At 33.6% G+C, this 18,189-nt stretch overlaps 1 protein-coding gene across 5 annotated transcripts in view; it reads right to left on the bottom strand.

The window, feature by feature from the left end:
• GRIK2 (glutamate ionotropic receptor kainate type subunit 2) overlaps positions 1 to 18,189 on the bottom strand; it is a 354,225-nt gene that overhangs the window by 87,163 nt on the left and 248,873 nt on the right. For 4 of the 5 annotated variants that reach the window (XM_068184149.1, XM_068184151.1, XM_068184150.1 and 1 more), the window contains one exon: positions 747 to 865. In XM_068184149.1, the coding sequence (XP_068040250.1) occupies positions 747 to 865 (119 nt within the window). Of the gene's footprint in view, positions 1 to 746; positions 1,514 to 18,189 lie in introns of those variants that run through there. The other variant, XM_068184153.1, reaches the window with a different exon arrangement.

The raw sequence follows: 18,189 nt of genomic DNA, 5'->3' as shown, positions 1-18,189 counted from the left end.
ATGGCAAGGAAATTACAGATTTTTAAGAATGTGCTTAAGTATTTTACTTAGAGAGTTATATTTAAAACTGGATGTCAGTTTTACTCTGAGCAATATGACCACACAGCTGCTAATTTTATTGTCAGCAATAGCATCAGTTTCTCAGTTCTCCGATTGTTCAATATAGACATTTTATTTAAATCTTTAAGAATGGTCATTCTGATTTTAAAAATATAAATAATGGCTGGACAGGATTAAATCTCCTATATTATATTATTTTATAGGTTCTAGCTACTAGATAAAATCTTTCTGTAGTGGAAAGGTTTCTAGACTAAAATTTAAACAAATTATAGATTTGTTTAAAATCTATAAAATATAGATTATATAAAATTATTATAGATTCTAATGTAAAATTAAGATTAAAACATACATCAAGTCTTATCTGATGAAACTATATTTATTTTTAAGCTGTTTAAATGGAGGGGTTTTAGGTAATGGACATTCTACCTCATTTAATTATGTGGTAAGGATTTCCTGTGTAAGAAATAAACTATATGGCTATGCTGTATTTTTTTAAGTCTTATTTTTTTTATCTGTCTCCAGACTAATTCGTAAGGTGTTGAGAATGCCTTGATAATCATAAAAAAGGCTGGTTTATGGCTACATGCACAGAGGCACCCATGCAATTGACTTGCGCCACAGAACTGTTACCCCCAGCAAAAAGTGGGACATGGTGCCCAAGAGAAAGAGCAGACAGAGTCGTATACCTTGCTGCATGAGAGCTCCAACTCCAAACCAGAAACTATTTAGCAAGGTAAAATTGTTTTCCACCACGTCTGAATCTGGGTTGCAAGGATGTGGATTATACCACTCATAGGGACTAAACCTGTGGTAATTGACAGAGAAAAAAGAACAGATTTAAAATGCAGCCATCAAAAAGTCTATCCAGAAAACCTGCTGCGAAAGAAAAAGAAAAACAAGAGAGTTTATAAAGAAAATAGTGATTGAAAATTTTTACAGTGTGATTGCATTATACTTAACAGTAATATTTAAAGATAAAACAATATTGAAGATTAACATTCTTAACTGTTGCTGATACAGATAAAGTTGCATACAGATTGGCTCTGAAACGTTCCAAGTGCCACCTGTAAACATCAAAGCATTTATTCTTTTATTGACACCAATAGAATTACAGATAATCGTTCCCATTAAGTCCTTATAACCACTGTGTCAGTATTTTGCATCTTGAAAGAAAATTAATATGTGTTAAATCACAGAAATTAACTATAAAAAATGCATCAGGCAAAATGCTTTTTTATCATCAAAATTACAAATAATGAACATAACAGAAAATAAATAGTTAACATTAAAAGTGACATTGTTAATCCCCAAACACTACAATTCACAGAAAAAAAAAATACTATAGGAAATTAAAGGAATTTCATCCTGTCCTGTGAGGTGCACAGTAGCATCCCTGGAAAGGTTTTCCAAAAGAAGCTGGGGGACACTCACAAGCACCTTGCAGGGCCAGGCTCTGAGAAAAAAAAAAATAAAATAAAAAAATTAAAAAAAAAAAAAAAAAGATAAACATAAAGGAAAAGGGAAAAGACAATTTAATTAATTATCTCAAAAATAGATAGAACAGAGATAGTAGAAAGATGCCTGAGTCTGGTAATAGATTACAAGCAGATTATATACAATCAATCTGTTTTAATTCATGGCTTTACAATTGCTGTGTATTTCGATGAGTTCATATCTAAATGCTATTTTATCAATTGGAGCTAAAACAAGCAAACATGTCTAGATAAATTATTCTTTGTTACAATTTCTTTTGTAAAAAAAAATATTTTCAGTTCTCTCTTCCTCATAGTACTTCTGGAGAACTTGAAATTTGAATTGAAATGTGCAGGATTATTCTAATTATTTAAGACTTTTAATCACCATGCCTGGACTTGGAGGCACACTGTTGAGAGGGACTTTTATTTTTTGCTTAAATCATGTCTTCAAATCTTTGATAATGAATACAAGTGCAATATATGCATGTGCATAATATATTTCAGTGAAAAAAAAGAAAATCACAAAACAGTAGAATAGAACTAGCACAAGACACCAGCACAATAATTTTAAAAATTACAGATTTTAATTATTAAATCAATATTAATATATTTTCATAATTTCTCAAATCATTAAAGCCACTCTGTTAAAAACCCTTGGATAGGCAGCCTTTATGAAAGAACTTTTTTGATGTATTTTCTAATCAAAGCTATCTAAATAATTCATCTATCACTTTGAAAAATAGAATTTTCTTCACAATAATATTTCAAACACATTATAATACAGAAAATCAAATGTTCCAGTTTGACGCTCTTAATGTAATGTTAAAGCACCTCTCGTCTTAAAAGTGTCTAGTTGACAAAGAACTGTTTCATTTGGATCTCCAAAGTAATACTGATATGCTGTTCAAAAATGTTGATTGGGTTCTAATTAAACATTGTGACCTGAATTCTTCTATTACTTTACAGTAAAACTAGATCAGAAGTTTACTGTCTCATTAAAAATCTAAGTATCTTTTATGTCATGTTTTTGTTAATCCAACAAAACCTGGAAACCAAGCACTCTGTGAAACTGAAGCAGGCTTTTATACTCTTTTGCAGAGAGATATTTGAAGATTAAATTGGAAAACATTTTTGTCTTGTGAGGACAATGTTTGCTAGACAAAGCAAATATATTTTTTATTTAAATATATATTTTCAAGTGGTATCCACAGTGATTGTGACATTACTGAACAATCTAAAACATAACTTGGTAGTTTTACCTTTTTATTCTGATGGTTTATCTTATTTAATAATTTTTATATTATTTTGAAGCACTGAAAAATTGTCCATAGTTGCAAAAAAAGAAGGAAACAACCTACAAAGCATACAAGATGGCTTTAGGACAAAGAAACAATGCAATCTGAGTCCTATAGTTTTAGAATTCTCTACTTAGGAAGTAAGGAAAATTAATTCTGGCTTATTGCAGATAAATATTTTTCCTTCTTATTTTAAGGATGATCTATGATATTACATTGTCAGATGTATGAATCTTAAGGTATGGATCCTTTAATCAATTTTTTGTATGTACTGCATATGTGTATAAGTTTCATGCTGTTTAGCCTATTGCAATAAATGTTCATAAATCACAGAGTTACAGGTTCACCTAACAGGTTTTCTAAGCCAGGATCCTACTCAGGGCAATGTCCATTATTTCACAATAAGGGACTGTTCAGTCAGGTCTCAAAAACATACAAAGACAAGAATTCCACAACTTCTTGGGAAAATCATTCCCATGTTTAGTTATCATAACAATGACTCTTTTTTTTTTCTTTAAGTCAGGCTAGAACCTCCCTTGTTTCCAAGTAAAAAGAACACAATCTTTTTTATCAGTTTCTCTTATTAGAAAGTGACTGTTAAGCAAATTCCTTCTGCCTGATCCTAGAACTTCTCACAGTATTTAAATGTGGTATAATAAATGATATTATCAGAATAATCACTTTCCTTGATTAATGGACTACCTTCCTACTAATTTAAATGCAGGACACTTGCTCAATCAAGAACAAGCATAAAGCAAAAAGAGAACTTCAGTGAACGGATGCAATTTTGAAGATTGATTTTTCTGACCGCTGATAGCATGTACCCTTCCCATTTACCCATTTCTATTAGTGTTTATTCTAACACTTCAGATATAATCTCTTAATCTCTAACACCTTCAGGTATTTGAAATACTTGAAAAAAATAGACTATAAAGGAACTTTACAAGACCTGAGTTTCAGTTTTCCTAATTGCTGCTACCCATCAAAAAGGTACAAGTACTCTCCAGAAATTATTAGCTAGTGCAGGTAATGTTTAAAAGTCAGCTATCTCAGCAATCCACAGGCAGGAAATATTTGTGCTAAATTTAATTCCACTTTAGGAATATAGAATGATATTAGAAATTAAAATTAGTATTCCCAACGATCAGACAGACCTACTTCAGAACTGCAAATTATTTGAGACAGACTGTAATTTATTATACTCTGTATTCACACAGCATTTGAAATAATACTGTAGAAGCCCAGAAGACAAGGGATCTTATGTGTGTGTTTCAAACACCAATAGCCATAAATAGTCATGGAGCCAACCAAGAGTTGTTGCTAAGAACATGTGGTGGTAAAGAATGTGATGTGACTGGAGAAGGAGTACATGAGAGATTTGGCAGCATTTTTTGGACAAATGTCCTTGTTCTGGCTTCTGAAATAAACACAACACAGTACAGTTCAAGCACAGGACAGAGGTCAAAAAGTAGGCATGGACTATTGATCAAAGGCTGACCGAGTACAGGTGGATCAAGACTACCAAAGACTTCCAAAGCCCTCAAAACTATTTTCAGAAAGGTCTGGAAGAACAATCTGCACCTGATAATTTGTATAGAAAGCAAGAAACTCCTCTGCAGGGTGGGGAAACATAGCTATAAAAAGGTACCTCCATGAAGCTCAGATGGTGCCCATAGGACCCTGGACACTCTACCAGCTGGATCAGTGCTGGAGCCAGGACTGGTGATCTTTTTAGGCTCCTTAAGCCTGTTTGACTTCAGAACCTGTAATAGTATTACCTGTGATCTACTGCTAGCATTTCTGCTTCCCTTTTTATTTAGGAGCTTGATTTTGTGTACTCCTGGCACGGGGAGTCTTGTGATGATGTCACAAGATTCTGTTAATTCTTGACCTGCAGGCACCCACTCCTCCCTTCCAATGTCCAGTTTGAGACATGCTCAGGAAGATACATGATTTATTCTGGATATACTAGAACAGTTTCTACAGTTTTGATCTGTAAATAAAAACACAGTCTCCTAGAGAGCCACAGGACTCAGTCTAGATGAGCTTAGATGTGATTGTAGACACGGGGTATTTGTACACCCACTACACTCAGAGCAGTACATCCTGTCACACACCGACTGCTGCTTTCAGTTGCTTTCATAAAAGGTGTGGTCTAGCATGTTCTGTACAAATCAACTCAATTAAGAGATGCTGAGAATGTGTAAAGGGTACCGTTTACCAGTTTCAATAGTTCTCAAATCAAAACCTGTCAGTTTATCTCTGATGATAGTATGAAGATAGTATTATGTTTTGAAAGCAAATTAATAGATATGCTTAATACAGACTGTAATGTCTGGAAATAAAGACATTTTTAATTTAAGCTGTATCTTCTGGAGAGCAATGCCACTTGTTAAAAAGAGGAGAAAACCCCAAACTGCAATTTAAAGAGAAGAGAAAATCAACTAGTGGAGTAATATTTGTAATTAAATTTTCATTACACCAAAACACAGCTGCCTAGGAATATTACACAGAACTGAATTTAAACCAGTAGGGATACTCCTTGTGTTAAAAAGGTGGCTTGGACCCATTTGTAATACATACAGGCCATTTGAGTTTTATGTGTTGATTTCAGATATTTGCTAAACAGGTATAAGGTACTGTCATTCAATCATATTCAGCATGGTACCTGTTAAATTCTTATAGAGATATTTTCCATATGGTCTAAACCAAGTTTTTTCTTTTTTTTTTTTAATGACTTTATTGTTATTTTTTATTTTACTTTTGTCCCTCAGGATCAAAAAAACAAAACACAAGGGATTTTTATATCACAGGTTCATAGTCAATATTTAGCTAAAAATCCATGAGTTATCAGCTACCATTATAGCACCTGGACCTCAATTCTTATTTAAAAATTCATAGTGCCAAAATTTTTCATCCTTATATCTGACATGATACTGCTTTCTGTTCTGACCCAAATAGGAGGTATGTAAAAACTATGGAAAGGCTAAGAAAAATCTGTGTTCTACAAGATAGTTTAAAATTACAAGACAACCATCAAATGCAATAAATTTAATTATTGGTCTGATGCAGTCAGATAGAATACTTCCCTATACTCATGGAATTATGAATATAGGCAAAGGAAACAAAGAAAACATGATTGCAAAGGAGTAAGATGCAAATATAACTTCAGGGACTAATGAGATTATTTACTAGTAGTTGTGCTTAGTTTATTTAGATTATATTCTTTTCAATGATATTTCAAACACCATGTAACTATTGTTTTTTTTTTAATGAATATGTAAATAAATTAGGACCAAACAGTATTACAAAAATATTATCTCTATGCTCTATTACTAGAGCATGATGTGACCAACACATTCCTCATAGCTCAGCGATATATGCCACAGACGCAGCACAAAATTACACTGTGCATACTATTCCACCATTATTTCAAACCTGTCAAAATTTCTCACTTTTCTCTGCATCAGGCCTATGAAGAAAAGTAAAGAAAATATGATTACCCACTTATATGCACATAGACATTTCTTTTGCAGTCAGATCAAGAAGTGAGCAGACTACAAGATTTACTGCAAAACCATTAGCACAAAGATTACACGAGCTGTAAAGCTTCTTGGAATGACCAGAAATTGATAAATCAAAAGAATCTTACCCCATCTTCTTCATGAGCTGTGAACACACTAATCCAGTGCTGAGTATCGCTAAACATAACAAACTATCAGTTCTAATCTCAATTAGAGATTCATACCTCAATCCATACCTTGCTGCATAAGAACTGACAAATAGCAATATTTTGAAACTTTTTCAAGAATATCTAGGATGCTTTATGCACTACTTAAGAATAAAACATATTACTACTTCTCTTTATTAAAGTCTTCATTTCTTTTTTTTTTTCTAAATTATGGCTTTTAGAAAAACTGAGATTTTTGTTTGGCTCCTTCATTGTCTCACCATGTGAGACAATGGTCAATTCATTGTCACACCTGATGACTTCTGGGCTGTAAACAAAGATCGTAATTACCAGCACCCCTGCCCTGCTCAGATACATTTCTCAGTACAGTAATTGCCTTGCTTGCACTGTGGTCACCTTCCACATCATCTTCCCTCATATAGCTGCCATGCTTTTGCTGCTTCCTGAAAAGTACTAATCGTCTAATACCTCTTTATATTTAAAAAAAAAATTCTAAAACAGTTGCATTGAATCATCACCTCTCCATTGACTAGAAATTCAACCTAAAGGAATTTTTACATTGCTAAAAAATATCTATAAATCTTCTAAATTTGGGTGATATAATTCAATCTAAAGTCTAGAAAGGCACAAGATTCATGTGCAATTTCTATACACTCTTTACAGAATTTTGTTTTATATGTTTACCCTTTATACCTTTAAATTGCTTATAGGCACTATTAATTTTAAACGTCGACAGGACCCTGTTATATCCAATTGAGTCAGAGATAAAATGCAAGTACATAAGCTACTGCAGGATCAGAACAAAAATCTTCATTATATGAATCAATATACCTTGTCCCATTTTTATACAACTTAAGCTTCCTGGCTAAATGAAAAAAAAAAAAGACAAAAAAGACCAAACACAATTAGTTTATAAGAAAATAATATAAAACTTCTTCATAAACTTCTATCATAAGCAACATGAATCATACAGGAGTAATAAAACCCAGCAACAGGGATTACTTGGTGATTTTTGGAACTTGTCAATTTTTACTGCTGTATTGGCTACTAGTCCTGCTCTGAAATCCAAAGAAATATAGGCTAGGGAGCTACAGAAATGCGTAGATAAAACACAGGTCAAATCAGAACCAAAACTATAAAGGCTGTTTTGTTTGATGAAGATTAATTTAAACATTATATTAAAATTCTTAACTATTATGCGATATTATAAAAACTTTATGATAACTGAAACATTTGTTTTTACTGATGTTAATTAAGAGTTTATTAAAATCCATTACTATTCTGTATTAAAGACATGGTATATTACTGTAATAATTAAAGATTAATGTATGATGGAAATAAGTGTAAAAGATACAACCTAATTTTTGAAGCACTGGTCAAGTTCCTATTGCTTAATTTTTTATATATGCTGGTTTCAGTTATTACATAACTTTTCAGTTTCCAGAATATTAGTGCATCGATTTCTTGAACAGAAGAAATGTTGATAGATTTAAATATTAAGTGACAGTGAAGAATCTGAAGAAAACATATTTAAAATTACTATATTTTAATGCTTGTGAACTTCACAATGATTGTAGACTTCTCCCACAATCAATGTGTCCTGACTGCAGCTAAATACATTGAAGTTTTACAAAAAATATTCTAGGAGATATTCTGAGATATCTCAAACATGGTATGGTAGGGGAGATGTTAAAAGAGTTGCTTCCATTTTAGTTTTCACAAGATTCACAACCTTTCCTGAGTTCTGAGTGATAATTCAGAAAACTAGAGTATTTGTTGTGTTAGAAAACATTTTGCCCCCTTTCTGGCGATATAGGTAAAATGATGTCTCCAACAACATTTTCCGCTTTATAGGCTTTGCTCTTTAAGCTCTTAGCATACCTGAGAATCTTTGAGTCTTCATCTGTATTCCTTCATTCCTGTAACTCGATAATAATAATTAGGTGCTATTTCAAAAAACTGATTATTCACAATACTTCTAATATTTTTAATTTGCATTTTCCTTCCAAATAGCCTACATTTAGCTGTTTCATATAACATTCTTACATCTTTACCAGCAAACATTATTATTGTTTACCAATATATGTCCTCCCTAAATATATTGAAAAAAAATTGAAGAAATAAAAAATTGACTACTTTGGAAAATCCTCATCCCTATCTTTAGAAATACTTAAATTTTAAGCAGTTATTTTTTACTGGTATAGAGTCAATTTTCTTCCTAGCAGCTGGTATAAGCTGGTATAAATTTCAGATTTGGATGTACTATGGTAGCAGTGTTGATAATATACTGATGGTTTTAGAGGTTGCTTAGTCATATTTATACGACTTCATATTTTTCTGCCTTCAAGAGTGCCATGGTCTTGCACATCCTTTTCTCATTATTTTTAAGCTCATCTTGATGGGTGACTGTCCCAAGCCTGCAACCATACAACAGAAAACCTTTAGAAACAGAGGCCTGAGCATCATAAGCATATGCCTTGTCCAAGGATGCATACTGTGTGCCTCTGATTAACAGTGCTGAGCCTTCTAGTGCGTCCTGTGCCAAACAGAACAGAAAATCTCTTTTAAACATACCTAGTGAATAACCAGACAGCTAAGCGACTTCTGGATTACAAGCCCTCCTCAGCCTGAGCAGTTTTCAACTTGGCTTCTGACATGGAAGGCACTTCTCTCAGAGGTTAAAATCTAGGATAAAAGTTCAACCACTGAACCTTGGCCAGTAGTAATAAAAAGGGTAGCTAAAGAAGATGGAAAGGGGAAGCTGGGGAAGTGTATTGGATATAAATTGCAAGGACTTCTATGTGGGAAAGAAGTGAGAGAGAAACCATTATGTACAGACTACAAATTGCCCCTCAAGCTCCCTTCTCTGTCTAGGGGTAGGCAGAGGAACCTGGAGTGAAGGAGTAAAGTAAAACTTGGAAAAGGGAGCAAGAAAGGTTTTGTCTCAGTATTTCTGAGGTGTTGAAGAAATATGTTGTCTATATTTCCTACCTTCTGAATTTTTTTCAGCCCATGACAACAGCTGGTATGCAACTCCCTGCCTTTATCTCAACCCATGAGCATGCTCATCCTATTTTGTCTCCTTATCCTGTTGTAGAAGGGATTGAGTGTCTAAGTAAACATTTGAACCTCAAGGTCCAAGTCAAGGTTAACCCCCCCAGAACAGAATTGGCTTACTTCCTATATTAAGAATCGTCCTTTTGGAGATGATTTGAGTTCCGGTCAACAGTTTGAGCACCTATCCTCACACAACACAAAACACCTGTCCATGCCCCATTCAGGAGCTACAATAAGGCTTAAATGGTAACTAACAGTCGCTCTGGAGTTGTTCTGCCAAGCTATATTTACATATCCAGCAAAAGAGAAAGTCTAAAATGTGCCTCCACATAGATTACACAGATTAGTCATCATCTGAATATCTTTCGATGGCTAGAAGGTCACAAACAAAAGAGCATGCACTCAAATATAGACTCTTATTTTCTATACAAAATTACTTCCTTTCATCACCTCTTCTGCTAAATCTTAGACACAACTCTTCATATTTCAGCTGACTCTTCAGATACTTCTGGAATACTTACAGAAGCTTAAAAAATGTCATATACAAATGGAACAGTCATACTATGAAGATATGCATGAAATAAACCTAAGTAACCCTGTAATCTCAGTGCAACCCTGTTCAGCTTCCACCCTTCCACACTATTTCTTGTGCTCACTTGTTTTGTCATGTCTAAAATTAGACTTGTCTGCTTCTCCAGGAAAAAAACATGTCTTATTTGCTTTGTGAAGTCTGTACCATATCTAGTCCTGGATGAGAAATCTCTGCTTCAGTTCATGATACTTTTTATGTTCTCAAATAAAACTTAATCTGAATAAAGAAAGATAAAATCTTTCAAGTTGAGAGCCACAACCTGTTGTGTTTGTAGAAGTGTACTCCAGAGAAGTACTCATGAAGACTTTCTTAGCTTTTAGCTCTTCTGTACACATCTACTTCTGCCCACACTCAGAGATAAGTACTTAGATAAATGAATTAAATCTCTATTGCATCGCTAGTATTTACCAGGGAGTAGAGAAAGGCAAAATTCAAGTTCTTGAATTTTCTTCAGTCAGTAACTGACACAAACAGGACAAAAAGTTTTACTTCTTTTCAAGGGGCACCACTTTCTCATTCCATCACCCTTTTATTTTTATTAATGTAGTAATAACTTCTCCTAAATACAAATCAAACCTTACCAGCTCATGGTTGACAAGTGAAGACAGCAATAAAGAGTAGAAAAAAAATTTTAGCAGGAGAGTGTTTTCCGACACAATGTTACTCCCTGTATTGTCTTTTTATTTATTCAAGCCACTTTTTGTTCAGAGTAATTGCAGCTTTCTGTATCCTAGAGTGAGACATTTCAACCTGTTCTTCTCTCTAAGAACACTTGCTTAATAGCTTAACACAAAAAGTGCCAAAAATTTCCCTTCTTATTCAATAGTCCTGCTGTGCACCCTGCAATAGAACTGAAGCTTCACATCAATTTTTAGTTAAGGGTCTGTAAGATTATACAATTGTAATCTCCCTTATCCACTTATAAAATGTAGACTAGATAGAAAACCAGTCTGCTTGGCTCAGACTACAATAAACTCAGAAGAATCTCTAAAGATCATTATTTGCAAAATATTCTTATTTCCTTTTTGCCAAAAAGACAGGAGATATGCTCCTGTATCACAGCGTCTTTATTGATCAATTCAAACTCTTAACAAAAACATTACTGACCACCCTAAACTATGCCTACAGTACATTATATGTTTTTAGAGGTCTTCCTTCCAAGTACTGACAAGGACGTGTCTTTTGACTGAAATACTTTAGACAGCTTTGCAGGCCCGAAGTGATGTTTCACAGAGAAGTAGTTTCCATTTCCCTAAAGGGTCACACTGGACAGATAATTTACTTATCTTCAGAGGTGATTAATGCTATATATTATATAAAGCCTCAATTCCCTGGGCTTGGTAGCACTGTACAATATCATTGCTACTGGAAGTAATTAGTAAAGCATTTTAGAAGGTGTTTGCCAAAGGAAGAAAATGTTTAAGGATCTTTTTCCTTCTCAGAGAAAAAGAAGGCATTATACTGTGTGTAACTATGAAAACCAGACTCAAATTTACAGAGACTCAATTCAAAGAAAATGTGGTAATTAGTTTATTTGGCAATTTGAAATAAAGGTTGACCTCTCTTTAGGAGTGAGAGGGAGGAAGGGGGAAACTTAATTTCTCCCTGGAATTACCTGAAAGGATGTTGTAGAAGGTGTAGTCTCTTCTGCCATATCTCAAGTGAAAGAACAAGAGGGAAGGGCCTCAAGTTGTACCAGTGGAGGTTCAGGTTAGATATTAGAAATTATTTTTCACTCTAAGAGTGCTTAGCCATTGAAATAAGTTGTCCTCAGATGTGGTGGAAACACCATCCCTGGAAGTGGAAATGTTTAAGAGACATCTAGATGTGGCATTTGGAGATAGAGTTTTGGGGTGATATTGATAGTTCTGGATTTTGATAGTTGGATTAAATGATCTTGAAGGTCTCTTCCAACCTTGATGATTCTGAGTACTGGATATTTTGGTATTTTTAGAAAAAAACATAAATTATTCTATTTAAATGTGACATTAAAATCAGTAGTAAAATTAAATCAATCTTTTTCATAATTGCATGGTTAAATCATAAAGCAAATGTTCTGCTTGTGACCTGAATATGCCTAAGAGATAATGATTTTGTTACAAACGTGATCTCAGGAGGAGTGAGGGGATAAGGCAGTGTAGCTGAGAACATTCTTCTGCATCATAAGTGTAAAAATATGTACTAAATGAAGTGCTTTAATGAAAGACTTAATAAATCTTTCTGCAATGTATCTGTGCTTATATATGGGTACAATATAGTACATTAAGGTATAATTTATGTTCTATCAATCACTCATGAGTGAAGAATGCTGTTTAATTTTTTTTTTCACCTTTAATTCTTTCTAGTTAGGCACAAGAGATAAAATTTCAGGTATGCTGTATTCTGGTGTGAAATATTCTAAAAGCTCATTTTCCTAATTATATCAATTACAATAGGTACCAGCCAGAAAACTCTCATCTTTTATGTTAGGGTTTTACTCTAATCTCACAGTTTGTCTATTGTGTTTCTATATTATAACAATTACTTCGCTGCTGATTTTATGGGTTAGTTTTATAACTTTAAAATAATTTAATTACTATAGTGTCAAATTTATAATAGACAATCTGCCAGTAGATCTATTTTTAACAAGACCATAATTTAAAAAAAAAATATTTTAAAGTTGATGGGTTTCTTAAACCTGTTATCTCTGGAAAATTACTCAAATATCTCTAAGTGGGTCTGAGTAACTTCAGCAAAAAACCACTGAGAATATGTTCTTTCATACATTGTGTGGAACATTTTGGGAACTGTAAAAAACAATCACAATTCCTGATTTCTTTGTTTCTGAGATATTGCAAGGTCTAGCTGTCCTAAAAGTAAGCTTGAATACACAGAAAGCATGGTCATTCTTAAAAACTGTGGTTCAAATTTTCCTATTGACAGCCTACTACAAAATAAGAATCAATCACATCAGAACTGGAGGGATCACACCTTTCCACTATTTTCCCTTTGAAGAGCATAATTATCTTTGATAAAATTATTACTATTTTGACAATTAAGAAAACAATGAGAAAAGCATACCATAACTTCTAAAGATGAAAAATCCACACCCCTGTTAACATTAGTAGCTCTTCTTGTATTTCCTTTCCCACCTTACAGATAAAAAATTAGGATTTGATCAGCATGGATTTTACATCCATTAAAGCTGTACACTATGAACCATTGTAGACTTTGCTCTCTTCTGACTAATAAACCCATAGTAATTTATACAAGAACCCTGTCAAGTACGGATAAACTCAAAGGTACACAGGTACAAACATACTCGGCTGAGCCCTGACAAGGTAATATGTCTTTAACAGTCATTAGAAAACACAGTTATCTTTGCTAAAATTTATTTCCTTTACCCTTACAAATAGGAAATTGTATGAAGAGAAACTATCCCAAAGGTATGAATTCTTCATCTGTGATGGCACAGACTACAAAAGAAAATGAGGGTGTTGAATTTGCTAGCTATATCTATATCTTTTTTGCTCCTGCTTACATTAACACTCTGTATTCCCAAACAAGCTGAGTAAATAATTCACTGAGCTGTAGTGCTCCAACAGTTTGAGCATAAATGGATATTGTTTTTCTAGTATATTGTAAAACAAGAAAAAAATTGAAAATACTTTGCATTCTCACCACTATATCTCATGGAAATACTAAACAAATGATCAACATTAAAAAAAAAAAATGTCAGATATTCAATATGAAACCAGAAGATACGAATACAATTTAAAACCAGTTCTGACCACGTTTGAATGAACTCCAACTGCTTAGGTTACCTGACAGGATAACTAGCAGTCTTTAGGCCACTCATAATATGGAAAGAAGACAAATCCCCGCAAACCAATGTCTCTATGAGTTTTGCATACAAGAATTTGTAAGAATGCTGTTGTATGCTTAAAGGAATTCAAAGCATGTTGTGGATTAGACCAACTGCAGAGATAAGTCTGCAGTTTCCCAAGCTACAGAAATTTATACAATGATACATAAATAAATAAACAAGAGGACCATTTGATGAAAAGTAGAATTAACTTGAAAAATAAACAAAATGGGCAAGGGAAAGCAAAATTTTGAATGTAGACTGTAACAACAACTGTCAGCTGATTAAAAAAAAGGAAAAATCTCAGATGTGGGATACAGCTGTGCATTCCTAACTCATTTATTGGACACAAAAATTTTATCAAAGCAGATAAAGAGGACAATCTTAATTAATTCAGTCTTCAGTCTATCTTAAAAAGTAGCATCAACCTAAGAGCAACTGTTCCTATACCTGATGCAATTCATAATAACTTAAAAGTTTATCAATTTTTCATGGTAAAGAAACCCATACTTACACCAGAAATAGTTAAGAATACCAGAATTCTATATTTTTCCAGTTAAACATAACAACGGAAGAGAGATGGAAGAGTAACGGAATTAACTGTTCCAGAACCCTCTTCTGATAACTTTTAATTCATATAAAAAATAAGAAAAAATATACATTTACATATTAAATGTACCACTAATAGTGTTAGCTGAGTTAGCAGGCAAACATGCTAAGGAATGCTACAGACCTGAAGACCATAAGACAGCTCTGTTATGTTTCTTGTTTCACCAGGGTTCTGAGATTCAAATAGAGAAATACCTGTCCGATGGAGATATAACAACTTAATCAATGCTTGTAGAAGTCCAGAAAAGCTATCACCAAGTACTCTACACATTCCTGCTAAAAGTCTACATTATGTCACTAAACTTTTGTATGTGTTTCACTTAGGGTAGTATACCCACTTACAGAAGTCTATTGCACTCCCCCTCTGAAGTGAGGAGTGATTTACAATTAATCAAGGCCAACCTTTATAATAAGACATTGTGTATAATTGCTCCTGTCTGGTACCTCTCAATGAAGTAAAATAACTGTTAACAGCCATCTTAGTTTAAGACATTAGAATTTGTTCTTGGTCACTCCAGGAATTTTCTGTAAACAGGATAATATATACAATTCTGTGATGAAGATATTAATGGACATGTCAACATTATTGCATCTAAGAACACCATTTCTCTCCACTTGGAGAATGTTACTCTTTTTGGTACTTACTGTTGAATATTGTTCAAGTGATGCTCATCTAACATAAACTAGATTTATACTAAGAGGGTCCATGAGGGAAACCCCACTTGATACTGATTAGTTCTGAAAATTTAGTTAAGCAAAACTCTTCTCTATTCATTGTTTCCTTTACAGACTGACTATTATAGCATAGTGAAAAGATAGGCATATAATATTCAGGAAAAAAAAGGAGTGTCTCATTCTAAAGTTAGTTTTAGTAAATAGATAGAGAAGGTTTGTAGAGACAGATCGCTTCTCACCAGGCCACATTCAAAGGAAATCCTTGATGTCTAGAAAAGGAAAATGTCACTTCTATCTTCAAAGAAGGTCAAGGAGGAAGATTCATAGAATTACAGACCAGTAAATCCCACCTCAGACTCTGGGAAGATAATGGGGAAAATCCTCCTTGAAGCCACTACCGAGTAGAAAAGACCAAGGTGTTTCAGACCAGCAAAATGAGGTTTACAAGGACAATCATACCTAAGCAGCTCAAGTATTTTCAGTAATAAAAAGATTAACTTTGTGATTAAAGAAAGAGCAGGAGATGAGAACTTGATTTTAACGACTGTTTATCAGAGTGTCCTATAGCAAATCTATGGCCAAATTGGGAAGGTAATGCCTGGATGCCAGTAGATTGCAAGGTAAAGAAAAAATTTGCTGTATTTTCATATTGGAGAAGAGTGGAAATGCTTAAAAATTTAGCTGACAGCCAGTAATGGAAAGTATTTCTCATTGGGCTGATATAGGAGCAAAAGCTGTCAAAAAGCTTCATTAGGAACCTGGATAGTGGAATGGACTATACACCTCAGCAACTTTCAGCCTGAGTGTCAAGTGATTGTTCCTGCCCATTGGACAGTCATGAGGCTACAGCTGGATTACTGTGTCCAGTTCTGGGCCACCTGTGCCATAAAAATAAAATTTCAGAGTCCAGCAGATTTAGAGATCTGCAGAAATAATAATAGGGTAAAATCTACTTTCTGTGTTCAGCTATCTGAAGAGTGGATGGACTCATATCCTTCATGAAGATGTACAGAGGAAAGACAAAATGCAGAAAAAGGATTTTTCTCTGCATGTAAGAGTTTTTCACAGTGAGAGTACTTAAGCACAGAAACACACTGAAGAGAAGTTATGCCATCTCTATCTTTGGTGATCTCAAAAACTTGACTTGGGCACAGCATTGGGAAACCTTCAAAGTTCCCCCTGCTTTCTGTCATGGAGTGTTGGGGATTCACATGCATGACAACAAAGTGTCTCTTCCAACTCAGTCTATTCTATAATTCTATCATGTTCTCTAGAAGAAATATATTTACACAAGAGGACAAGACCTAGGTGAGCAACCTTTGCTAGTACTGCTCTAGTGGGACTAAAAGTTGCTATTCAACTTGTCTTAAGGAGTTAATACATGTTCCTTGTGTACAAGGGAGTACAATATACACAATACGTGTATATTCTAGTTTTAAGCATGAGCTGTAATTGTGGGCTTTGTAATGGAACAGACATAGCCAAGAAAATTATAAGAGCCTGGCCTCTTTAACAGGTTTGACCCCTAAAGTATTAAAAGATTTACAGGTTTCATTTTCCAGAAGCTTGATATATTTCCAAAGGATCAGGTAATATTTTTAAGGTTTTTATTACAGGATTTTTATGTATCATAAGGCAGGCATCTTAGAAATCAGGAACATACAATAATTAGTTTTTGTATAGAAATATAGATTACATAGTATATCAATATCTGTAAGAATATGTATTGCTTAGCACATGCAAAAATATTATTTTAAAATTAATTATACTGAGAAAAATTTTTGCAAGTTTACACATGAGAAACTAATCTTTTATTATGTGTGTATGAGAGGGAAAAATAAAGCTTATTGTTCATTCAACCAGACAATTATTGCTAATATTTATCTACATAGAAACTAATCTCTCTGGAGCACTGTTCTCTTTTGAGCAAAACAGTTCATGTGCAAGATAAAAACCATATTTATCATGAAAACACTCCAAGTTGGTAAAATCTGAGTTTATAAAGTTAGCGAGTATGGCCTCAGTAATAAACATTAAGCCCATTCACAGATTATCCAATAACCTAAATACATGTCAGCAATTTGAATCAAAGTCCTTTCTTCCTCTATTTCAAAGCATTTCCAGCATTATCCTTTAATGCCTACTAAATACCCAGTCCCAAAGCCAAAATTATTTCATGCTGAAGACTATTTCTACTCCTGTTTTTTTTTTTACTTTTTTTATTTTGAATTCTGTTTATTTTCAGTAGCCTCTAACAAGCAACTACTTTTCTATTAAGAATTTTGAAGCAAGATAATGATTTTATAGAAGGTAAGCAGGTAATAAAATGCAGCATTTCAATCTGTGACACAACAAGCAGATACTAAACATCCCAAGGTAGCTTTTACTTAGGCTAAATGGGCTGTGTTACAAGTGTGCATTGCAAGAAGTCTAGCAATTGCTACGGGTCCTGATACACTATCAGCTGCACAGTCCCTTTGCTTCCAGATGTGAAATTAATACAGACCCCAATCGAACCAAATAAATAATCATTTATTAATGCCAGGCACGTCACTACATTCATTTTGTATATCCTCTGGGTTGTCCAATTGACTGTAAGGTCAAATCCATCTGTTTAAACTACCTTCACTGGATCTAAGTTAACACATACTATTGTGTCATAAGTATAATTTAAGAATATTCATAATCATATTAGTATTGGCTGCAGAGGATAACTTAAGAAATTACCAAACATTTAAAAAAAGTGTAATTGTATTCCCTTATCCTTACTATGGTCTGGAATACTTGATGTGAATTTTGCCATTATCAGTAGTTCCTTTAACTTTTCACGCAGCTGTATTTTCAGACTATGTTCTTCCTTTAATACTTTGAGAGAGTTATTCTTCTTGCTG

Source organism: Anomalospiza imberbis, chromosome 3 (assembly GCF_031753505.1).
Source record: "Anomalospiza imberbis isolate Cuckoo-Finch-1a 21T00152 chromosome 3, ASM3175350v1, whole genome shotgun sequence".
Classification (NCBI taxonomy): domain Eukaryota; kingdom Metazoa; phylum Chordata; class Aves; order Passeriformes; family Viduidae; genus Anomalospiza; species Anomalospiza imberbis.
This window is presented reverse-complemented; position numbering and strand designations above follow the sequence as displayed.